Consider the following 24,268-nt stretch of genomic DNA (forward strand, 5'->3'; position numbering starts at 1 on the left):
TTTGCCTTCAAGGGAATTTCTGCTGCAGAGAGCTACAGGATATGCAAGTACCTGAAAGACTCAAGGACATGACTAAATAAACACAAAGGTCAAGAAGTTGGGGACTGACCCATTGAGTAAGGAAATGACCAATTTCAAGGACAAACCAGGCTGCAACTCAAAGGTCCATCCTGGCTATAGAGGTTAGAGAGCATGACTCAATGGAAGAGAGGTTGTCATGGTGTTTGGCAAAGGGAAAGAGATGGCATTTTGATGACCACTGCCAATCAAGTTTGGGATGTTGAACTTTTTCCAGAGTGCCTGTAATCATCTACTAAGCAGGGTGTACTGTGGTGATGGGGGTAATAGTGGTGGTGGTCATGGTGGTAATAAAACCAGCAGCACCCCAAGTCAATGATTTTACAAAGCTCTTGAATATCCATTATCCCATGTTATGCATAGGAATGAATGCACAGGTTATCAAGTCGCATTTGTTAAGGGCGAAAAAGGCAGGAGGACTGGGCTTAAACCAGCTTGTTTCTATCCACAAGGTTCAATGACCCTAACATCTTCCTCTCGGGTGACAAGGGGCATCACACACTTAGGAGGCCTGGAGAATGGGCTGTAATTCTGCAGGTCTTTGTTGACCACAAAATTCATAGTTACAGTTATCAAAAGTTAGTTCCTTATTGGAGCTACCAGATCCAAAATGGTAAAGCCCTTCCTGCGACCACCCAAATGTGCTTTCTTTTTCTTCCTGGACATCCAACTGACCAGTTCCAATTGTTTAAATCAGTCCCAGAAGATTGAGTGTTTGTTGTTTTTTTTTTTTAATCTTTCCAGGTTCTTTTAAGTAGGCTCTTCTCCCCTTCAATGTTAGTATCCAGCACCAAAGACCATGATAGGAAATACTAGGCTTGTACCTTTAAATAATTTGCAGTTTCTTATATAGATCATCCTCGACTTACAACAGTTTGACTTTACCAGAGTATGATAATGATATGCATTCAGTAGAAACCATACATCGAATTTTGAATTTTGATCTTTCCCTGGGCTAGCGATATGCAGCAAGGAACTCTCTCATGATACTGGGTAGTGGCAATGAGTCTCAGCTTCCGGTCAGCCGTGACGTCACAACCCACACATTTATAACCATTCTGTACCAACACAACCCTTCTGTTTTTCACTTTCAGTTAAGTAATCAATAAATTTCATGAGACACTCAACACTTTTTTATAAATACACTTGGTGTTAGATGATTTTGTCCACTGAAGGGTAATGTAAGTGTTCAAGCCCATTTAAAGTGGGCTAGGCTAAGCCATGATGTTCAGCAGCTTAGGTGTATTAACTGCATCTTTGACTTCTTATATTTTCAATTTACAATGAGTTAGAAGTAAGCCCATTGTCCCTGGTGACTCAGACAGTAAAGCCTCCACCTGTGATGCAGGAGACCTGGGTTCAGTCTCTGAGTGGGAAAGATCCCCTGGAGAAGGGAATGGCAATCTACTCCAGTGTTCTTGCCTGGAGAATTCCATGGACAGAGGAACCTGGTGGGCTACAGTCCATAGGGTTGAAAAGAATCAGACACAACTTAGCAACTAACACACACACACAAGCCCATTGTAAGTCAAGAAAGATCCGTATGTAATTTCTACCTTATTCATTTACGTAGAATAATAACTATCATCTACTGAGTGCCTAATAGGTAACAGGTAATTCACATACATTATCTTATTCAATCCACACAAAAGAAATTGTTTTCATTTTTTTCAGATGAGGATCTACGGCTTAGAGAATTGAAGAAAATTTCCTAAATTCTGGAGTTCATAAGCAGAAACTCAAGATTCAAAGGAATATCTTCTCTTCAATGTTGGCATCCAGCACTACATAATGGAAATACTCTGGCTTGCAACGTTAAATTCTAAGTATATCCTTGGCCCACTTTCTCTTGGGCCACGTTCTCCCCATCCCCACCTCAGCTTTGCCCTGTAGGATTAGCTAAACCTGAAAAGTCAACAAGCAGGAGTAAAAACTGTGTTTAAAATTCTGAATTTCAAATGTAATGTTGACCCAGTCTTCTGCCTTCTCCTCCTCCTGTTTAGACTCAGATCACAAAGTCTTGGGCTTTGAGGATTAGGAGAGAAATACAATTCCCCACTAGGAGGAAGTCAAGGGAATATACTGTTCTCTTTACATGCAAATATCTTAATTACAGCTGGTAAAAAAGATATTTGTATGGAAATTTATGTATCTTTATATGTTATATATTCAGTTTGCCATTAAAAAAACAACCCTTTATACTTGGGGAACCTAGACAGGGTCTATTATAATACTCGCCACTGTCAAGTTACAAAGAGGCTACCATCCCAGCCAACCAAAAGAGAGAGAGAGATGGAGTGAATCAACACCCCGCTGCCTTCTCTTCTTCCTTGAGGTTGGGTTCCTGTACAAACATGCCTCAAGTTCTTGATATTTTCTGATGAGGATTCACCCTGGTCTTTTTTTTTTTTTTTTTTTAATCAATACCTGTCCTCATGGAGATCAGGCTGACTATGATAGCATCCATCCCATGCTTGCACCACTGTCATCGACAAAAGAAAACTGCTAGATTTCAATACGGGAGATGAAATCAAATTGAGGAGACTCCTAGAAACTGCTCTCAGAAAAGGATATTAAATATATATATATATATATATATATATATATATATATGTCAATGTCAAGGAGGGAAAGATTTATATCCTGTTGATTCCCCTCCAATGAATAAAATACAACCAATTACCTATGAGACATACCACGCCATTTTGGTCTCACTAAGCATCTACTTAGCATTTTCCTGACTGTTCTAATGTCTGTTTTAGAATATAATCTGTGTTTATCTCTTCTAAGGATATTGGACAGGATAAACTTGTTTTGCAGCAGGTAGAGGCTAGACATAACTGAGAACTTCCCATTTCTAAAGGGTGCTACAAATTAGAAAGAAAAGGATAAATCTCTCACCGATGAGAGTTTCCTTTTGCCACAGCTGGAAGGAATAAGGAGGAACCAGTGGAATCCCGGGAGATACAGGGGAATAGAGCAAACAAACCATCTGTCGGGGATGATTTTGAAGCTGCTCTGCCTGGGGCCACAGGGGTGAAATAGATGACATTTAAGGCTGCTTCCAGCTTCATGTTTCTTTAAAATTGAATGATTTGGCATTTGTTCATCTGTTTTTCTAATACTCCAGGGACGCAGAATGGACTAGGTGGCCTAAAAGATGCATTTGTTAAAAATCTATCCTGACCCTTCATTTCACTGTTATTCTTTTTCAAGGTTACGATTCAAAACAGCAAGAGGCTTTGAGTTCCCAGGCCCTGGCCTCGAGTTCACCTTCCTCAGCCCCACTGATTCCGATGGCTTCTCTTCCATACTCCACTGCTACCGCCATGGCCAATAGCCTTATTGCCTCTTCCCTGGACCATGGCCACGTCCAACCTTGGTGGCCTCAGGTCCCAGTGGTCTCTCCTACATGACACTGCCTGATGGCTCGTCCTCACGTTGCCTCATTTACACTAAAACAGATGACAAATTCCCAAGACTGTCCTGCAGCTACCCATGTCAGAACAGTTGGCCTTTCAAGAGCTGCCACCGTGGTCCCACCCTTTACGAACATTTCCTTCCATGTATCTTTCATATACCTTAGGTTTGGCTGGTTGAGTGATACACTGTTCTAGATCCCTCTCTCAGTTTGCCGATTTCCAAGCCATCTTCATTCCTCCTAAAATTCAACCCACTGACTGTCTCAAGATCCAAATCACCCATCTAATTAGATGGGCTTTTGGAATTGGTCATCCTATTGCATTACGGTGGAATTACAAATTTTCCTCCTGTTTTATACTCCCTAAGGAAATTTTTTTTTTTTGCCCCCCACTTCTGTGTCATGTGGGATCTTAGTTCCAGGGCTGGGGATTGAACCAGAGACCCCTGCTGTGGAAGCGCAGTCTTAACCAATGGGCCTCCAGGGAAGTCCCACCCTATGAAAATTTAATTCCCTTGGGAATAAAGATTGCGTTCTCTTCATCCTTGCACATAGGGAATTGTACTGAATCCTGTCTCTAACACATGGACCTCTTCAATGGCTATGGGATTTGGCACAAGGGGAAATAAACCAGCATGGACAAGTTTAGCAAATACACATGGTGAATTAATCATCCAAAGGCTGTAGAAATGTTCTAACACTGACTTATTGTTGAGGAATCTCAAAGCCTTGAAGACATCACCAACCCTCATCAAGGCTTAGCTATAAAATGTAGGCTGACAATGTCTGATCTCTTACTTATCTGGAAGGTCTTAGAAGACCCTCTTATTTTCCTGGCATAGCACTAAGAGTCTGGTGAGAAAGTGCAAAGCTCCACAATCAGCACGTGTAAAATGAGCACTTCTTCTTTAGCTGGTTTGAGTGGGAGGGCTTACGAGACAGGGTTGGGAGGCATGAGGTGGGAGATTCAGATGGAATTCAAGGGCAGAGTCATTCATCCACTGATCTCCTGCTGCTACCATTCTGGTTGTCACCTCTGTCACTATTAAGTGTAGCTGGAATACATAAAATCTACTCTAGATCTTATCTGAAGAGCCTAGGACCTCCCTGGTGATCCAATAGTTAACAATCTGCCTGCCAATGCAGGGAACACAGTTCGATCCCTCATCTGGGAAGATCCCACATACCACAGAACAACTAAGCCCATGTACAGCTACTGAGCCTGTGCTTTAGAGCTCATGAGCCAAAACTATTGAGTCCACATGTTGCAACTATTGAAGCCTGCATACCCTAGAGCGCATGCTCTGCAACAAGAGAAGCCACCGCAATGAGAAGCCCATGCACTGCAATTAGAGAGAAGCCCTGGCTTACGACAAAAGAGAAAGCCCATGTGGCAATGAAGACCCAGCACAGCCAAAAATAAACAAATAAAATTAACTGGGGAGCCTGCTGACTGAATCCTGACGCTCAGCTCTGCAGAGCATGGAAGCCCCCTGACCCTCCCAAAAGTGATGCCTATTTGGGTTCTTCTTGGTCTGGCCTCATCCACTTCCTGCACTCTGAATTTCCACTCTGAGGTCATCCATGCATTGATTCATCTTTTTACTGGGTGTCTGCCAGGTTCTAGGTCCCATGCCAGGCACAGAGGATGGCAGAGTGAATAGGAAGGCACTCTCCTGGCCCTCTGGTTCCGTAAGATTGGAGCACCAAGCCCCTCCACCACCAGTCTTCCTGTATCAACATACCTCCCTTCCAAATCAAAACATCTGAAAATATTTCGTTCCTGGAAACCCCAACCTCCTCTTCTTCTAGCACTTTCCTAATTCCAGACTTAACTCCTCAAATTGTAGTATTGTCTGATACTCTGAGAAAGATATAATGCTACTCAAAACCCACCCTTGTCAAAGCCTGTTTAAAGGCAATCTCCAAAGTGGCTGAGCCAGTGACCCATCAAGGAAAAGCGATCTGTCATGGGGCACAGTCTTAAGAAGACAGAACAAATCGCTCTGGCACTCACTCTGGGGCAGAGTTGTTTGTTTTTCTCTCACTAAACGTATAACAGGAAATTAGGCAGTTCACCTTTGTGTATCACTTTCATACGTGTACACGAGCCAGATGGCACCTCTTTGTGTTAAGAAATTTAAAAGGAAAGACTAGAAGGAGAAGTTTATCTCCACTTCCTCTGCCCTCCTAAACACATCCTGGAATCTACACTGGGCAGGGGAGCACACATATACACATACAAACACACACACAACATACGCACACACCAGAGTGATAAGCATGTAGCTGTGTAAGGTGGGCTTCCCAGGTGACCTAGTGGTAAAGAACCTGCCTGCTGATGCAGGAGATATAAGAGATGCGGGTTTCATCCCTGGGTCAGGAAGATCCCCTGTAGAACGGAATGGCAACCCACTCCAGTATTCTTGCCTGGAGAACCCCATGGACAGAGGAGCCTGGTGGGCTGCAGCCCATGGGGTCACAAACAGTAGGACACGACTCAGCACACATGCATGAAGCTGTGTTAAGCACCAGAAACCAGCAAACTCCTAGACCCAGTAGATTTCAGTAACATACGGTAGCCCAGAGGTGCAAACCTGTCCTGGCTGTCCGCTTGCAGAGAGAGTCCTTCAGTGTTCTTGCTATCTAATAAATCACCACCTTCCCCTGGAGTCTCAGCTGGTGTACCAAACAAACAAACAAAAAAATCTTTCATAAATCACCTGAACATGAGCTTGGCTCTAAGATTCATGAGCAGGACCCTATAAACACTGACCAGAAGAACAGGCAAATACTGATGACCCAGGATTTCTGGTTAAGTTGAAACCTCAGCAGGGAAATTTTCCCTACGTGGTCAACATAAAGATCTGCTCCTTCAGGGAAGCTGTGCTATCCCAGTTTAATTTCCAGTGGTCAGGAGGGCCTTATCTCTGACCCAAAACTTACACCTGGAAGTAAGATTATCCCTGAGGTTCTCCTGCCTTGGGTGTGATGGGAACTAAGGAAAACAAACAATAATTTCTTCAGTTAGAAGTGTATTCCAGGCTCTTTATGCATATTAACTTGCTGAACATCAAAAACAACTCAACTGAGAGACTATGTTTGTCCTCATTTGAAAAATGGGACGATTACATAAAGGTTTCAGCAAAACACATTGACGTTCCATGGCGGTTAATGGCCGTGTTAGGTTGTGAACACAGGTAAGATTGCACCCAATACAGAACTCCTTTGTCACCTCGATGTCATCCAGTATGAATAATAAGACTTCCTAGTTTATTACTGATGTGACCTCAGGCAAGTCTTTTGTTTTACAGAAGTGGGAGTGGGGCTGTGTTCATATTAAAGCATTGTGAGCATCTGAACATGAAGAAATGACAAGCTGATCTTTGAATACAGAGAGTATAATATCTACCCACCACCAGTGGAGTATGTAGCTCTCTAATGGAGAGCTGTGTTTTGACTGCAATGTTGTAGTTATTTAGTCACTAAGTCGTGTCTGATTCTTTTGGGACCCCATGACTGTAGCCCACCAGGTTCCTCTGTCCATGGAATTTCCTAGGCAAGAACACTGGAATGGGTCACCATTTCCTCCTCTAAGGGATCTTCCCAACCCAGGGATAGAACCCAAGTCTCCTGAATTGCCAGCAGATTCTTTGTCAGGTAGCTTTAGTGGTAAAGAATCTGCCTGCCAATGCAGGAGACATAAGAGATGCGGGTTTGATCCCTGGGTTGGGAAGATACCCTGGAGAAGGGGATGGCAACCCATTCCAGTATTCTTGTCTGGAAAATCCCATAGACAGAGGAGCCTGGAGGGCTACGCTCCACAGGGTCTCAAAGAATTGGACACAAGTGAAGTGCCTTAGCCCACAGGAACCACTGAGGAAGACCTTTGATTGCAATAGCTCTCCTTTTTTTAAATTTCATATTTCTTTGGGACCATCCATTTTCAAGCCAGCTGGCCTCTGCTTACCTGGCTTAGCCCTCGTGAAAAGGGAACTGTGGCTGCCTAGTATAAGAACAGTTTCCCATCTCACTCCCTTCCTTGAATTCCAACCTGCCCTAGAGCCCACAGAAGTGAGACAGATTTACTTCTTGTAACTCTCCCAGGAGTAAAGAGAGATAGTTCACAACTGTTTAAGCCAGGGCAAAGCAAGATCGTTTGGAGATGGGATCTTTTCTTTCTTTCTCTCTCTCTCTCTCTCTTTTAAATCAGAACAGAGAAATATTAAGTGCATTTCTTAAAGCAGGTTTGAAAGCTGAGGTTGCACACATGCTGTTCAGATACTGTTTCCCAAGATCCCAAGATTGGTCTAATCAAAATCCGCCTCACACAGAAAAACAATGATCCATCCCTAGCTTTTATCAACACCAACATAAATCTGAGCTCAGCCAGACAGGCCAGCAAACCCCATTACGCAGAGTGCAGAGGCAATTAAATGGTGCCAGCTCCAGCTAGACTCACGAAATCTATGACCCATGGTCCCTTGGTAACCACACCAATGCTTCTCTTGGAAACAACTGGAAAAAAATTGGTCTAGATGCTAAAGAAAGACTCCACTTTGATATTTCCTGGCAGGTCTGCCCTGCCCATCAGTCTGTGCCTACCACTACATCATGCTTCTTTTTCCAAATCTAGGGATGCTAAGACTGGGCAGGTGGCTAGACAGAAGAAGGGTTTCTTCTGTCAGCAAAAGGTAGCTTTCTGCTGACATTCTACCTTCCCTACTGTTCGATCTACTTTGCTTTATATCCTCATGATTGTATATCATCTGCCATCTTTCAGTTATACGGTGAACATGTCAATTTTTAGGCACAAAAGGAGTTTCTCAAATATTCCATTTTTCCCCAGGTTATGGCTAAATTAAAGTGTCTTCACTGCTATATTTGAAATGGATAATCAACAAGGACCTACTGTATAGCATAGGGAACTCCGCTCAATGTTATGTTGCAGCCTGGATGGGAGGGGAGTTTGGGGGAGAATGGATACATGTACACATATGGCTGAGTCCCTTTGCTGTCCACCTGAAACTCACAACATTGTTCATTGGTTATGCCCCAATGCAAAATTAAAAGTTAAAAAGAAATCAGATAAAGTGTCTTGAGTGATCCATTATAATGTCTGGGCAATGTTTTTTAGGCAAAGCCATCATAAGCATCCAGACAGAGTTGATTTGCAGATGCCAATCCCAAACTCCCAGCTCCTGACCCACCTTGCTCAGGCCAAAAAGCTGGGTCCTTTGATTCACAATATGATCATTCATTCCATACAAAGAAGATGAGGGAAATTGCTGCCTTGTCTCTCGACCTCTAAAACATTGCACCACCTTCTCCTTATACACCATCCAAACTCCTCATCCATTCAAAGTCCCTAAAGTAAATCTCCCATGTACTTGAAGCATCTGCCTCTCTAATCAATATACAGAAGTTATTGTATCTCTGTATACAGGTTGCACCCATATTTCTCCTTGGGGGAAAAAAATGCCATGCATGCCCACTTGCCCTTTCCCTGGCAATAATAACACTGTCAGAATCACTCCATGATCCATGGGAAGAAGATTCTCAAATATTAAGGGGGAAAATGTGGGGGGTGCAAAGTAAGATACCTATTAATATAAAGTAGAAAAGTGTATTGAAGTAAAGTTGAATGTGGTGTTTCCTTTCACCATCAAACAGCTTCCCCTAAGGCCCATTTGCAACTGTCTCCAAAGTTGGCGATGAGAACCTACTTCCTTCACTCATCTTTCTTATACCATTTGGATAATTCTGCTCAGCAACACACTAACCATTTTGATCCTTTATGTTGGGTTCTGCCTTCTCATTGAGATCTATCTTTGCAAATGAGCCTATATGGTCACCAGTAATGTTAAAGAACAATAATGTGCTGTGGGTGAGGCCGGGTAGGGAACTGTGTTGAAAGATTTTAAAATGTAGCATCAAGTTGAGCTTGTCCATGTGTGCATTGGGGGACACATATATACATATATGTGTATATATATGTATATATTGGTATCTGTTTTCATGAAGAATGAGTACTGATGGACGTAAGAACACAGTGCATATGTCATTGCAATGTAAGGATATAGTCGCGTATTTCTATCCAGGTGGAAGGGATGAGTAAGCTATCAAGAGAAAAATTGACAGGTATGTAGAGATGCAGGCGTGGCCAAAAGATAAGCATCAAGTGTCTACCTGGGCACAGGAGTGTATGCGTGTGCTCCAGAGTAACAGGGTTAATGGACAATGACGGAGACATGTGAGCAAGGTGCTAGCTGAGCCATGGATGCTGCATCGGGGGAGGCCCCCTTACCCTGTAGTAATCGGTGCTGTAGACGTCTCTGGACATGCCAAAGTCTCCGATCTTCACCAGCAGGTTGGCTCCAACCAGGCAGTTCCTGGTGGCGAGGTCCCGGTGCACGAAGTGCTGGGAGGCCAGGTACACCATGCCAGAGGCGATCTGACTGGCGATGTGGAGCATCTGGGAGAGCCCCAGCTCGCCTTTCGCCTGGCGCGGTTGCCCATCCACAAGGATCATCGCATCTGGCCCATGGGCCCTGTAGGGATGGGGGTAGGAGGAGAAGGGAGGGAGCAGAGAGAGTTCAGATCAAGGAGAAATGCCTTCTTGATTCCCTTGGCTCTGGAATGCACCACAGAGATGAATGAAATCTCTTTTCTCAGCCTCCTTGCGGCCTATTTCTATCTACCCCAAACTCTATTATGTAAGCCTGATTAGGGTGAAATATACAATTAAGATTCCCATCTAAGAAGACAGCAGACTCATTTTAATGAATCAAGGAGTGAACGTACCCTTTTGGATATTTTACTGCCATCCAGGGGCTTCCCAGTTCCTTCATGTCTACTATAGAGTAATTAATAAAACGATAATTAACACCTACATAACCCTGACTATGTTCCGTGCACAGCTTTATGTATCTGTAATGTACTAATTCCCTTAATCATCCCCCCCAACTTTGAGATAAGGAAACTGAGGTACCTCATCTGGCCAAAGTCTCGCAGCAGCCACATGGGTGACACGTGACTATGGAGCAGAGGTTTAAACGTTAAGCTTTCAGACGGCTCGTTAAAGAGATTCCTGAGCCCCACCGCCTACGATTCTGGTTCTAGGTGGAGCTCTTTCAGGTGCATTTCCTGCAAGCTCTCAGTAATGATGCTTCCAGTAGTGATACAGTCCACGCTGTGGGTAGCAGCACTATCTTCAGTCCACACTGCTAACCTCCCCACTCCCCTGCCTAGGACTGGGCAATTTCTGTGGATGGCAGGACAGGATGAAGAGAGCCTGGGACCCTAGGCAAAGACGTGGGAGCCATAGCACCCACTGCATCCCAAATCATGGCCCAGATTTGTTATCCAAACACCTTGCCCTGTCATATCAGTCATTTTAGTATTCATCTTTTCTCCAGGAAGCCCAGTGAGCCGTAACCACACCCAGGCCTTTATTTATGAAGTTGTGAGCCAAGGAGCCCCACTGTACAGAGAAGCCTTGGCCTGTTTTATCGCTTCTCCAATTTCCACTGAAAGGCACCGTTAAATATAAACACATTCATTTTATTATCTCCTGTGGGCACTGCCTCCCTCGTGCCTCTAGAGGAGACCAACTGCATTAGCTCACAAGGAAGATGGACCAGCAGACAAGCTCCATTCCAGTTTATTGGAAGAATGCACTGGATTCCCTAAAACCCATCAACTGGGAGATGCGAGAGCAGGAAGGACCTTCTATGCTCTTTTTCTTCCTCTTCCTGTAGAGTAGGCATGACAGGGACATAGAGCAGTACTCAGGACCTCTCTTGAGCCTTGCCGGTGGGGTTGCTTAGGTCTACCATTGAATCAGTGGGGAGGGTTTGATGGAAAAACGGAACATATCCCTTGACTTCAGAAGAATGGGAGCACAAGAAGAGGAAGATCTCAAGTACTGAGAAAAGATGCTGTTTGTTTTAGAAACTATTATGGTTCACAGCTCTGATAAAATAATATTGCAGTAATTTTAATCATAGCTACCATTGGTTGAACACTTGTCCAGGCTTTACACAAATATACTCATTGAATACTCATAACAACAAACATATGAAGCACTTATGAATGGTCTTGTTTTCCAGGAGAGAATTAAGAGTTAATAACTTGTTCTAGGTTACATCACTAAGACACATCCAGGATATGAACCCAAGTCTGTCTCATGCTAAGGACTCAGTTCTTCAGGAAATGAGTAGGTTTCACCGTGAAATCAAGTTTAGGAGGTTTAGAACATCCTACAGATACTTTCAAATCCTCTAGGGCCAGTTTTGGAAACCTGGTGTTTACCCTTTCCATTTCCTCTTCAAAGCACAGTACTCATTTGAATGTCCCACTTCAAGGAGATACTCATCAGGTTTAGGGGAGTGTGTTAGAGTTTACCATAACCCACACATGAGCTCTGGAAATCTCATTCTCAGCAGTAGAACCCAAAAGTTGGCTATGCAAAGACCACACCCTAAAAGCATCCAGGGCCTGAGTGTTCAATATGTTTTATGAGACCCTGGATTGTACACACTCTCACACACGCTTGCTACCTCCACATCTGGGCAGTAATTGGAGACAGCAGGTGTGGGAGGCAGAGAAATGCTAACTCTGCTCTATTGGTGAGATGCTATCTTCTCTGGGGAAGGTAGATTTCCAACCCTTACTTGTAACTCTATCCAGCACTTCTGGCTGGGGTTCCAGTCTCTTAGAAGCTCTATCAAGATCCTCTCAAAATCCAGATGATCTTGCTCTAGGCTTGGGGAAACCCTTTTTACAAAAAAAAAAAAAAATCCAATCCTTATAGAACAGTGCCAGCCAACAGGACTTTCTATTAATGGAAATGCTCTGTACTACACTGTTCAATATGATAGCCACTAGTCACATGTGGCTACTGAGTATTTGAAGTGTGGCTGGAGAGACAGAGGAATTTTTACATTTTACTTAAATTTAGTCATTGTAGATTTAAATTTAAATAGCCATATATGGCTACTGTACTGGATAGCACAGTTCTAAATTTATCTGGGGGAAAATCTGCCCTTTTTTTCAACCATCTGTCTCCCCATGAGTTTGTAACCTTGTCCTTTCTTATTCATCATCAAAAAGTCTCTGACAAGGAGGCTTTCAGGAGGTGTGGTAGGGACTAGCCTCACTTTGCAAGTGAGAACATAAGACATAAGGTCAGTAAGCTATTCAGAACATCAGGGGGAAAACTGGCCCTTTAGAATCTTAAAGTTGGAAGTTACACACTGGCAGTCCCTCTGGGCTCCCTCCTTGGAGCCATTCCAGACCTGGAATGCAGGTTACCTGAAAGTAATCCGCAGGTTACTTTTCATAGCATCCTCAACTTCCCTCCTGAGAAATCAGGGGCAAAGGCCCGCATCCAATTGCTCAGGAGGTAATGTAGAAGAATGAAAGGTTGCTTCTCATTTCTAATCCCCAGACTGAAGTGTTAGGAGGAGCAACGGGACTTCTGGCTCCAGAGAGAACCCCAGGGGTGCAATGGAAATGACAGGAGGGAGTGGCCGTCCTGGCATACCTGAGGAACTTGTTCAGGTCTCCATGCTTCATGTACTCAAAGACCATGATGAGGGGGTCCCCGTCCCCACACACCCCGTAGAACTTGACGATGTGCTCATGCTGCAAGTTGGTGAGCAGCTCGGCTTCCCTCTGGAAATCCTTCCGGGCTGCCAGGGTGGGGTCCTTCAGGGCCTGGAAACAGCATGGGACATTGATTATTAGCAACTAGAGGGCAGGGGCTTATCTATTTCCTTCCTGGGAAGAAAGCTGGTGCCCATCCCAAACACAATGCTGGTCCCCAACAAGTAAGATCTTAATCGAGCTTTAAAGACCATGAGACTAAGTCACAAAGGCCAGGCCTGACTCGTGCTTCCTTCAGCGCTGTGAACCTTATAGAAACAAAAGCCAACTTTCTGGTATCTATGTCACATCTGCCAGCTAGGAAGCCCTAGCCTTCCTCTGAGATTAGTGTGAATGACAGAGGAGGAGGGGAGCTGGGAGGTGGGATACCTGACAACCCCCATCCCCTAAGAGTTCCTTGAAGAAATGGTCTCACAATTAAAACAGTGGGGAAACCACTGCCCCCAATTGTTTTAACTTTGCAAATTAGCCTATACCCACTGCTGCTGCTGCTGCTGCTGCTGCGTCGCTTCAGTCGTGTCCAACTCTGTGCGACCCCATAGACGGCAGCCCACCAGGCTTCCCATCCCTGGGATTCTCCAGGCAAGAACACTGGAGTGGGTTGCCATTTCCTTCTCCAATGCATGAAAGTGAAAAGGGAAAGTGAAGTCGCTCAGTCGTATCCGACTCTAGTGACCCCATGAACTACAGCCTACCAGGCTCCTCTGTCCATGGGATTTTCTAGGCAAGAGTCCTGGAGTGGGGTACCATTGCCTTCTCCAAGCCTATACCCACAGCCCATCCGAAATCAGGCTGACAACATAATTAAGTTTCCTTACTCTTTCTATTCCTTGATTTTAGATTGTGAAGAGGTGAATATTTGTAGAGAAACAACAGGGCTTCCCAGTTGGTGCTGGCAGTAAAGAACCCTCCTGCCAATGCAGGAGACATAAGAGATGTGGGTCGATCCCTGGTGAGGCAGAGGTAGGGAGGATTCCCTGGAGGAGGGCATGGCAACCCACTCCAGTAGTCTTGCCTGGAGAATCCCATGGACAGAGGAGCCTGGTGGGCTACAGTCTGTGGGGTCACAAAGAGTCGGACACAACTGAAGCAACTTAGCACACATGCACGCACATGAACACTTTGGCTTCTATAAAGGCGTTTTCGTTCTCCTTGTAGATGGAAGAATTGGGGGGTAAGGGGGACTACAGCTGTGGGAATGGCATTCAATGGGCAGAAGCCCCAGGACCCAGCCAGGACTAGGGCCTGGGGCAGACCTGGCCTACCCCGTTAAATCCCAGGGTAGGAGGGATGGTGGGCAGCTGGTGGCCATGGAAATGTCACACCTGGGCCCCTTTTGGAGAATCCAGTATTCAGGAGAAGCACTAGACCAGGCCCCTTGCCCTGGGACCCAGGAAGATAAATGGAAGAGCAGTGCTCAGAAGGGTTATCCAGGGACTTCCCTGGTGGTCCTGTGGTTAAGGCTTCACCTTCCAACGCAGGGGACATAGGTTCGATCCCTGGTTGGGGACTTAGGATCCCACATACCTCGTGGCCAAAAAAACAAAACATAAAATAGAAGCAATGTTGTAACAAACTCAGTAAAGACTTAAAAAAAAGTTTGTCAGTGAACAGAGACTTTCTAAGACCAGAAGGGAAGGGTGAGACCAGAGCACATGCAAGGGACCCTGAATAGGGCACTGCCCTGGGGGTGCAGCCACATTGGCCGTGGCGAATGATGAACTGTGATGGGGAGGGTCATTCCTGCAGGAGGAGCCGCCTGGGCAGGTGTGTTCACATATGGCTTCAGCCTTCCTTCCCCTCCCCATGAGATCAGAAGGCAAATGGAGCCAAAAATCCACTTGCTTCAATTGACAAAGTTTAGTAACCCCAAGAGACAGGACATGAGGCAATGAAGGAATGGGTGTGCACTTCACATGTCATTTTCAGGGCAGTGAGAATCTAACAGGAGATTGGTTTTCATTCCCTCTGCCAGTTTCTGGCCTTTTCTGGTTATTTAGGCCAACTAAGTTCCTCCATAGATGATGCTACTATTGAAAATCCTCCCTAGCCAGACATCTTTTTCTTGCCACGGCAACCCCCATTAGCTGAAATCCACAGAGGTACCTTGGCTTACAGCGCTGCAGGAATGTGAATGTGTGAAAATTGTATCGAGGGGGCCCACCAAACCTCCATCAGTCATTAGCATACATTAGAGATGATGGACTCACAGCTTTAAAAGGGCCCTAGATAGCATCATTGGTTTCCACCTGCTCACTTCTGGTGTTGGAAAAACTGATGCTCCATCCTGTTTGGGGATCAGCACACATTCACACATCTTAAATGACAGAAGCTAAGAGTTTAACTAGACCACAGTGATCTCTTGGTGCTGGGCTTCTTTGATGTCTCAAAGTTCAATGGCAATGCCTCTAGGGCCATGGTCTCTCAGCCAGCGATCAAGGCCCACTCCAATGTCAACAAGCACCACCCTTCTTTCAACACTTGGAGTTTTCACCAAAAATTTGTTGGAATACATGATCCTAATGTTGACCACAGTGTTGGAAGCCACTTCATACAGCTTTCCCATTTTATAGGTGAGAAAACTGAGGTCCAGAACAGGGAAGTGATTTGCCAAAGATCATTCGAGAAGTAATAGCTTGAGCATGAAGTCCAGGATACATTCCTGTCCAGCTTACCTGCTTGAGTTAATTTATCAGATCAATTAAGTCAATGGGCAGGTTCCCCAGGGGAATGGTGGGCACAGAAATTAAAAGATGTGAAAGGGCAGAGGAGAGGGTCAGGAAAGGTGAAGAGTGTGGGCTGCCAGCAGAATAAAGGATGCCAGGCTTAGGGCGGGCCAAGGTCAAAGGGAAGTGGGAGGGCCCCTGGTCCATTGCTGATTTTTACTAGCTCTTATCTCCTGTGCTTTCTGCTTCACCTCTGGCTGCCTTCTCAGAAAAGCTACCTGATAATAAAGGCATCAGTTGCCTTGGGTTCACATCCAACCAGAACAAAGATGTGCGCAAAGCTTTTTTGGTACAGAAGAAGGCAGAGGGTCATGGTGACAGGAAACCTCTCTTGGTGACCCGCTGCATGAGCTGGGGTGTGGGTATGTATAGGATGACTGCCAGTGATTTATTTATTTTCATGAAGCATAAGAAGAGGGGAAGAAAAGGAACCCAGCATGGGTGGGATGGGAGAATACGAAGATTTATGTGAACCCTGGATTTATGAGAGGGAAAAGCAGATCAAATTTGGGGCCAGCCAAATGGCCACTCTCCATCTCTGTAAATCATTCTGTCTCACAGTCCAGACGCCATTGGCAGCCATTGGATATTTCCGTTCTCAGCTCTCGAGCAGTGCCAGCCAGCATCCCTAAGGCGGGCGCCCTACACTGCAGGGCAGATAGGAGTTACACATTTGGGAGATGGGGCACAAAGCAACTGCTGTCTCTCTTAGTCTTCCTGCACCTCTTCTTCTGCCAGTTCTTTCTCCACCTTTAGGATGGGCTTTCCAGCTCTCCCAGATCAAACCTGAAGTTCCTGTATAATTGGCAAGGGGTCTGTTTTGGCAACTGGAGTCCAGAGCTGCAAGTGGCCCAGGTCCCCAGGGGTTGACGCAATTGGGAAAGAGATGCCAAGAGAGGAATCTTGAAAAGAAAAATCAGTTCAGAGACTCTCGTGTGCCTCTCAGCATCTTCTTCAAAGCTGGCAAACTTCATGATGGGTCACTCACCAGCCAGGGGCATGTGAGGGAGCAGGGGTTCCTTGCTGCTGCCAACTGTTAGTTTAGGGAGATGGGGCTGCCAAGGAGTCCCTGAAGCCAGGCAGGTGGCTGGCTAGACCCTTCCTGTAGCATCCATAGTGCAATGAGAAGAGCTGGAGTTTTCCCTTTCAATCTCCTTCTTTGCCCCCACCAAATCTGAAGACATTCCCTTTTCCAGTCTCCCATCTATGTACACCACGTCTCGTGTTCACTCCCAGCTCTGGGTGTCAGTGGGGCTGTGAGTTGGATAGGAGGGAAGGATCTAGATGGCCAGAACATTCACAGTTCTCAACACTTCCCAACACCTTCAGAGTCACTTCACATCATCTTTTCCAGTCCAGGGGTTTTGCTACTTTCCATTTCCTTTTTCTTTTATTAGAGTGGAGATATTTCAATTTCAAATTTTATTAATATACTGAAACACATTTTATTACATGTGAAGAACTGCATATATCCCTAGACACTAGAGCTTAGTTTTACTTATTTTTTTTAATTTTAAATAAGTGAAATCACACATGTATCTATGCATATATAATATATTTCTGTATCTGTCTTTTTTCATTCAACATTGATTTTGAGATTCTTCCAAGCTGTTGCATGTAGCTGTAGTTCATTCATTTTCCTTGTTGAAGAGTTTCCCACTGAAAGAATATACCACATTTATTTGTCTGTGCTGCTACTGATGGACACTGGGGTTGTTTCCAGCTTTGGGCTGCTGTAAAGAGTGCTTATGAACATTCTTAAACATATCTCTCCATAGATAAATAGGCAATTAGATAGATAGAGGTGAGACAGAGAGATCAACAGATATAGAGGATAGATATATACATAGGTAGGTAGGTAGAGAGACTAGATAAACAGATTAGACAGATGCATACATTAGATAGATAGATAGATGTGTACAAGTGAGGCAGATTAACAGATATAGATGACAGACACATGTAAATTATATGGATAGACAGATAGATAACCTGTCAGGTCTAGACCTAGAGTGCAAACGCTCGGTCACACAGATGGTAATGTTATACAATACCAAACTGTTTCTCAAAACAGACTACTCTATACCTTCGCCAGAGTATGAAATTTGTGATTGCTCCAAATCCTTGTCAGCACTTTGTTTGGTCACTGCTGCTTAGCCATTCTGCTTCACGTACCACGGTATATCCTTCTGGGTCAATTTGCATTTTTCTGATGATGAATAATGCTGGACACCTTTCTCATATTTTATCAGCTATTTGTCAGAGGAAACTCTTTTGAGCAAGTCTATTGCTTGTCAAATAACTATTTAAGGGTGGCACCACCTATTTTAAAATATCAAAAATTTAAAACGCTTCTAATGTCACTCTCTTACACCACACACACATACAAATCACACTGCTTCGTTCTGCTCTCTGTTTCTTTCATGGGTATTCCCTTGTTGTCTCCCCAACAGTCTTCAGAACAGAGACTGGGGTTTCTGTTCTTTGTTTCCACCATAGCAATTGCTGGGCAAAAAAAAAAAAAAATCTTGCTTTAAAAACCACAATTGTGGGAAAACTTAATTTGGGGTTATTCTTGGATGTGTTCTCGGGAAGTCCACAATTACTCTGCCTCAACCTGAGAACAGACTCAATGGGAAGGAGTCTGAAGAAAGGAGTAAAATCTAGAGAGGATGAGAAGCAGGAAGCACCATTTCCTGGCTGTTCTCCGGAGAAAATGAGTGTCTTCTCCAGGGGCTGGGCGCTGGGCGGCTCCATCAGGCGGCAAATGGCATAAAATCCCAGAACATTCATGTCCTCAAGGTTCCCAGACCCAAGGAGGAAAGGAAACCGTTTTAAAAGGGTGAAAACAGAAACACATTTTCTGCATTACCCAGTCTGGGCACTGCCCTTTTAACACCACAACACTCAGTGGGAAATGCTTCCCAGGCTTGACGACATCATTTCATTTCCTGCTCTAAGCACAAAATTGTTCAGTTTCATTCACCAGTCCCCAGACGGATGCTGGAACACCCAGTAGAGGAGTGTCATCCTATAAATTAAAAATTTTAGGGCAGGGTAGATTCTAAGTGTAGGTACAAGTCCACACTCCTGGTCCAAGCAGTTTAAAGACACCCTTGCTCCTCTGACCACCCCACGTCTATGGAGACACACTTAGCAAGTTTATTCGTAAGAGAGCCAGCAACAATAGGCATTAGCCTTTTATGGGACAATACGCTAGTTCCTTATTTATTTTGTAGAGCAGAGGTCGACAGGCAATATCCACTCTTATAAAAAATAAAAATGCATTGGAAGACAGCCACCACCCCTATTTATTTATGTATGGTTTAGGCTGCTTTCCCATTACATGGGCAGAATTGAGTAGCTGTAAGGAAGTGCCTACGGTCCTCAAAGCCTACAGCTTTTACTATCTGGCTTTTAGAGAAGAAGTTCAACAACCCCTATTCCAGATGGTCAATGTAAGCTTGGCAGGTCATATGTCACATGTCTAAGCACACTTGGCTACTATCAACATCAAGAATAATGATGTTGGGACTTCCCTGGTGGTCCAATGGTTAGAACTCTGCACTTCCACTGCAGGAGGCTCAGTTTTCCATCCCTGGTCAGGGAACTAAAATCTCACCTTCCGCATAGTCAAAAAATAAATAATAAATAAGTAAACGAACAAAGGGCTTCCCCGGTGGCTCAGTGCTAAAGAATCCGCCCGAATGCAAAAGATGTGGGTTTGATCCCTGGGTTGGGAAGATTCCCTGGAAGAGGAAATGGAAACCCACTCCAGCATTCTAGCCTGGAAAATCTCATGGACAGAAGAGCCTGGAGGGCTACAGTCCATAGGATAATGAAAGAGTCAGATATGACCTAGAGACTAAACAACAAAATGAACAGAAGAAACTTAAAAACAAAGTATAATGATGTTGACAAAAACAAATAGCAATGACTCATTCCTAACATTTACTATAGCCCAAGCAGTATATGAAACATTTTCCATGTCATATAATTTAATCACAAAAATTGTAAAGAAGAGCTATTATATCACCTATTAATCAAGCCCAAGTATTCATTGGAAGGACTGATGCTGAAACTGAAGCTCCGATACTTTGACCACCTAATACAAAGAACTGACTCATTAGAAAAAACCCTGATGCTGGGAAAGACTGAAGGCAGGAGGAGAAGGGGACGACAGAGGATGAGATGGTTGGATGGCATCACCGACTCGATGGACATGAGTTTGAGCAGCTCCAGGAGTTGGTGATGGACAGGGAGGCCTGGCATGCTGCAGTCCATGGGGTTGCAAAGAGTCAGACACGACCGAACAACTAAACTGAACTGATTATACAGATAATGAAACTGAGGCTCAAAGAGATTAAACATCAAGGTCACACTGCTAATCAGTGATGGCTAGATGCCCACCCAGGCCTCTGATTCCCATTCTATGTCTGTAGCCCACACATCACTCTCTGCATCTACCGAGGGCACTTACCCTCTGCAGACACAGCAGACAGAGATCCCCAAAGCCACAGAAACATTCAGCTTCCATCAAGAGAGTGGCTCAGTCAGAGCCCTCAGTGTTAAAGAGGGACTTTTCGAGGCCCTGGCAAGAGTCCTCGTGGGGAGGGTATCTCAGCTCCCAGTCCTCTGTCCATGGAGCAGAATTCACTCCAGCCTCAGAGGCCTGCTCACCACACCCACCCTTGCAGAGCCCACTCCATGCTCCAGAGCAAGGCTCCCCAGATCTGCGGGTGCCTCAGGGAGGCTACTTGATTCTTGCCTGTGTCAATCAGGTTCAAAGATTTGTCCAACACAGACTGACAGAACCTGTAGCAAGTGTGGGGGAGGGTAACTAGCAGTAGCAAAGTCTTTTGCCTATTGCCCCAGGCTGTTCGGCTCCAGCTGCAAATCTGCTCAGCTACCTCAGCAACACAAAACCCTTGTGGTTCCTGAACCTAAGTAAGCAGCTGCCAGGAGACAGTAGCCCTCAGGCATGCTGTCCCCTGGGGGCTGAACCTGGATCCCATGGAGGTAGCTGAGCATGTCTTCCAACCTCACCCACTCTCCTCCCTAGGCTCAGCACCTGACCCCTCCACCAGCCCACCTCCTATTCCCTGTGAAGTTTGCTGCTGTGAGCAGTGGCTCTCGGGACCTCCATGAGCAATCCACCCCTCATGCAACTGTACTAGGGAGAAATGATCAGATGACTTTCTGGGCAGGGACAGGACAACCTGTAAAGTCCCTGAGAAGGGAAGAGGGTCAGCGGGGGACAGGGATGAGCCCAGAGCCTCCAGAATAAAACCAGGGTCCATCATGGGCATCGCTTATCCCTCCAGCTGCACCTCAGGCACAGCCCTCCGTTGTGTGTCACAGTTCGTGACCTCTGAAGCCAAAGGGTCCAGAGGAAACTTCATGAAGCTTGGAGCAAGCGCATCTGATTACATTAGTTTATACCATTTTGATTGCATCTGATAATGTTCATTGATACCATCTTCCAGAATGGAGTGAGCCTCTCTTTCCCACCCCCATGGCCGACAGCCACACCCCTCTTCCTTCCTGGGGCCCACATGCCTCTGAGCATTACCTTCACAGCCACGAGCATCTTGTCCTTGGTGGGGCTGAGGTTGTAGCATTCGGCCAGGAAGACCTTTCCAAAGGCTCCCTCGCCCAGCTCTCGCTTCAGCACGATGTCTCTCCTTTTAATGTGCTGCACGTCTGCGGGAAGGGACAGAGGAGAGCAGCCAGGTCAGTCTCGGGTGCTCGTTCTCTCCTTGGAGGCTCAGGGGTCTGGGGAAAACAGGGGTCCAGTGCAGGGAGCTCCGCCTCGGAGGCCACGGCGGGGCCAGACGAGCTCCAGCATCTTACCTTGGCTGTAAAAATGGGCAACACGCAGTGATTTGAGTCTTACCCAGAATCGAATCTCGGCTTTAACTGATTAGCCCTGAAGCTCTCTAAATCATATCTGCCTTGGCTGGAAACCGGGAAACCAGAGCCAGTAGTCTTTAATACCCAGGATTCAGGCATAACCGGCTATAAGCACTGAGCACAGGAGTCCTCTGGGCATCGCACGGGTCCTGACTCAATTGGGTCTGAGAAGGTATCTCTAATAAATTCTCAGGTGATGTCTGCGTGCTGTGGGTCCATGAGCTGCTCTGGGTGACCAAAAATCGGGTTTGAACCCTGTTTCCTCCTCCCTGAGGGTTTCGGAACTTGGGAAAGTTATTTCAGTCCAGAGCCTCGATGTCCTCACCTGTGAACTGGAATGAACACCAATACCTTCCTTTCTGAATTCTTGGGAAGATTATATGAGATAATTCATATGAAGAGTTTAGCCCAGGGTCTTGGTACACACACACACACACACACACACACACACACACACACCCCATACTGGCTCTTGTTATAATGTCTATAATGCTCCTATAGCAAAGTGTCTGGTTCACGACAGAATCCATAAAGTGGAAGTTAAAATGATCTGGGGGAAGCCTCTACATGAGAATCCCTCTCCCCTGAGAGACAAAAAAAAGAAACCAATGAAATAAGAAAATCAAGTCCAGAGACCTCCCCAGAACCAGGATCTGTGCAGAGAGAGAGAAGGACTGCTACCATCTCGGCTAATTTAGCAACCTAATTAAAGTCTGTCAGCCAGGAGGAAGCAAAGCTGTGACCTCAGCCCTCCCACCTATTTGGAAAGAATGCTTCGAAAGAATCGTACAAGAAGTGGGCTGACGACGGGGGGAGCCAGCCGGAGATTACTCACCGACCTTTCCATTCATCGTTCAACAGGCAGAAGCCCATTAAATACCTGCATTCACTTTATGAAGAACATTACAGAGCCAGGAAAGAGCGTTGTCTCAAATGACCTCGTCAAAAAAAATGAACGCTGAAGACAGAGGACCAGGGCAGACTGTCCCCCAGGGCGAGGGGACACAGGACCAGGACAGAGGGATGTAGCTCCCAGGGCCTTGGTTAGCATTTTGCTTAGCGGGGGCTGGAGGGGCGATTCTTGTTATAACAGATTACACAATTTTTTTTTTTCTCCTATCAGAATTCTTGGTAGCCCGCTGTGTCCCAGATGACCTGCTCTCCGGGATCTGTGGGCAGAAACATTTACACAGCATTTTCTTTCCTCTCAGCAAGACATACCTGCAGGCTTCCGGGCCATGGGGTGGCTGGGGAGCTACCACATGCGGCAGGGCTTTGCCCCCATCTTTACAGAAAGGGAATAAAAAATCGGTTCCCTTTTCACACCCTTTGCTGCTATTTCCCAGCCTCTGAGGAATGGGATATTTTGGCCTTGAAGGGGAAGGCTAAGGGTCTCCCACCAAGAGAAAATGAGAAGTCAGGACCTCTCCGGGAGACCATCTGCTCATTGCTGTACAATCATTCCCAGGTGACTATTGATGACACACAGGTACCAAAAGGTGAGCGTCCGGGTGGGGCCTAAGCGTGGAGAGGGGGTGCTAACAGGGTGGTAGCTTCCTAAGGCCATGCCTGCCCCTCTGAGCCCACAGGGGTCAGTCAGGAATAGGGAGTCAAGGGTGCCTGGATCAGGCCTTGGCTCCTCCCCCACTATGGGCTTGCCCACCTCACAAAACATCTTGAGTCTCAGTTTCCTCATCTGTAAAATGGGTCAGGAGTATCATATAACCCAAGTTCCACTTACCTGTTACAGGAGCTATTATGTGTAAAGGTTTGTAAACCTTCAAGTCCTCTGAAACCATGTGTGTTTTGGTGTTTTCATCATTACTGATGAAGGGAAAATGAGGGCCAAGTCAGGAATTGCCAGCTGGTCGTTGAAATGGGGCGTGAATCCAGAACACCAGGACAGGTCAGAGTGGCAAGGCCTCTTATGAAAAAGCCCTCTTTGGCCTCAGACCCCTCCCCAACCCCAGCCTCCAACAATATTGCAACAGGATGAAAATAAAATCACCTAGAAGCCTTATGAAAACTGGTCACTCAGCCCTTCTTCCTGAGATTCCTATTCAGGAGGTCCAGGCTGAGGCCTGAGAATTTGCCTCCTCTAACAAATTCCCAAGGTGATGTTGGTACTGCTGGCCCAGGACACCTCTTTGAGAACCAGCAGAATAGGTTGACATGGGTGGGCCAAGGATTCCACCAGCTGATGACTGATGCTCACCTTAGCAGACTGGCCTCAACAAGTTCCACACCCGCAGATATGAGTCAGGCATCACCACTCGAAGACCAGGAGGAAGCCTGCAATCCTGGACTTACCTGTATGGCCTCATCAAGCCCCTCTTCAGAGCTTCCAGCCCTCATCCTCACAACGGAGACCACGACTCTCCAGATTCCTTACTTTCGGGACACTCCTCTACAAAGACAGGGCTACCGGATATGCTATGTGCTTAGCTACTCAGTCGTGCCAAGC

At 45.7% G+C, this 24,268-nt stretch overlaps 1 protein-coding gene across 2 annotated transcripts in view; it reads right to left on the reverse strand.

Annotated features, from left to right (window-relative positions):
* The window catches only part of NTRK3 (neurotrophic receptor tyrosine kinase 3), a 435,527-nt gene that overhangs the window by 51,062 nt on the left and 360,197 nt on the right, over positions 1-24,268 (reverse strand). For both annotated transcript variants that reach the window (XM_070358231.1, XM_070358230.1), the window contains 3 exons: positions 21,464-21,594; positions 13,047-13,219; positions 9,807-10,050 (listed from right to left, as the gene is read on the reverse strand). In XM_070358231.1, the coding sequence (XP_070214332.1) occupies positions 9,807-10,050; positions 13,047-13,219; positions 21,464-21,594 (548 nt within the window). The remainder of the gene's footprint in view (positions 1-9,806; positions 10,051-13,046; positions 13,220-21,463; positions 21,595-24,268) is intronic.

This window comes from Bos mutus, chromosome 21, assembly GCF_027580195.1.
Source record: "Bos mutus isolate GX-2022 chromosome 21, NWIPB_WYAK_1.1, whole genome shotgun sequence".
NCBI lineage: Eukaryota > Metazoa > Chordata > Mammalia > Artiodactyla > Bovidae > Bos > Bos mutus.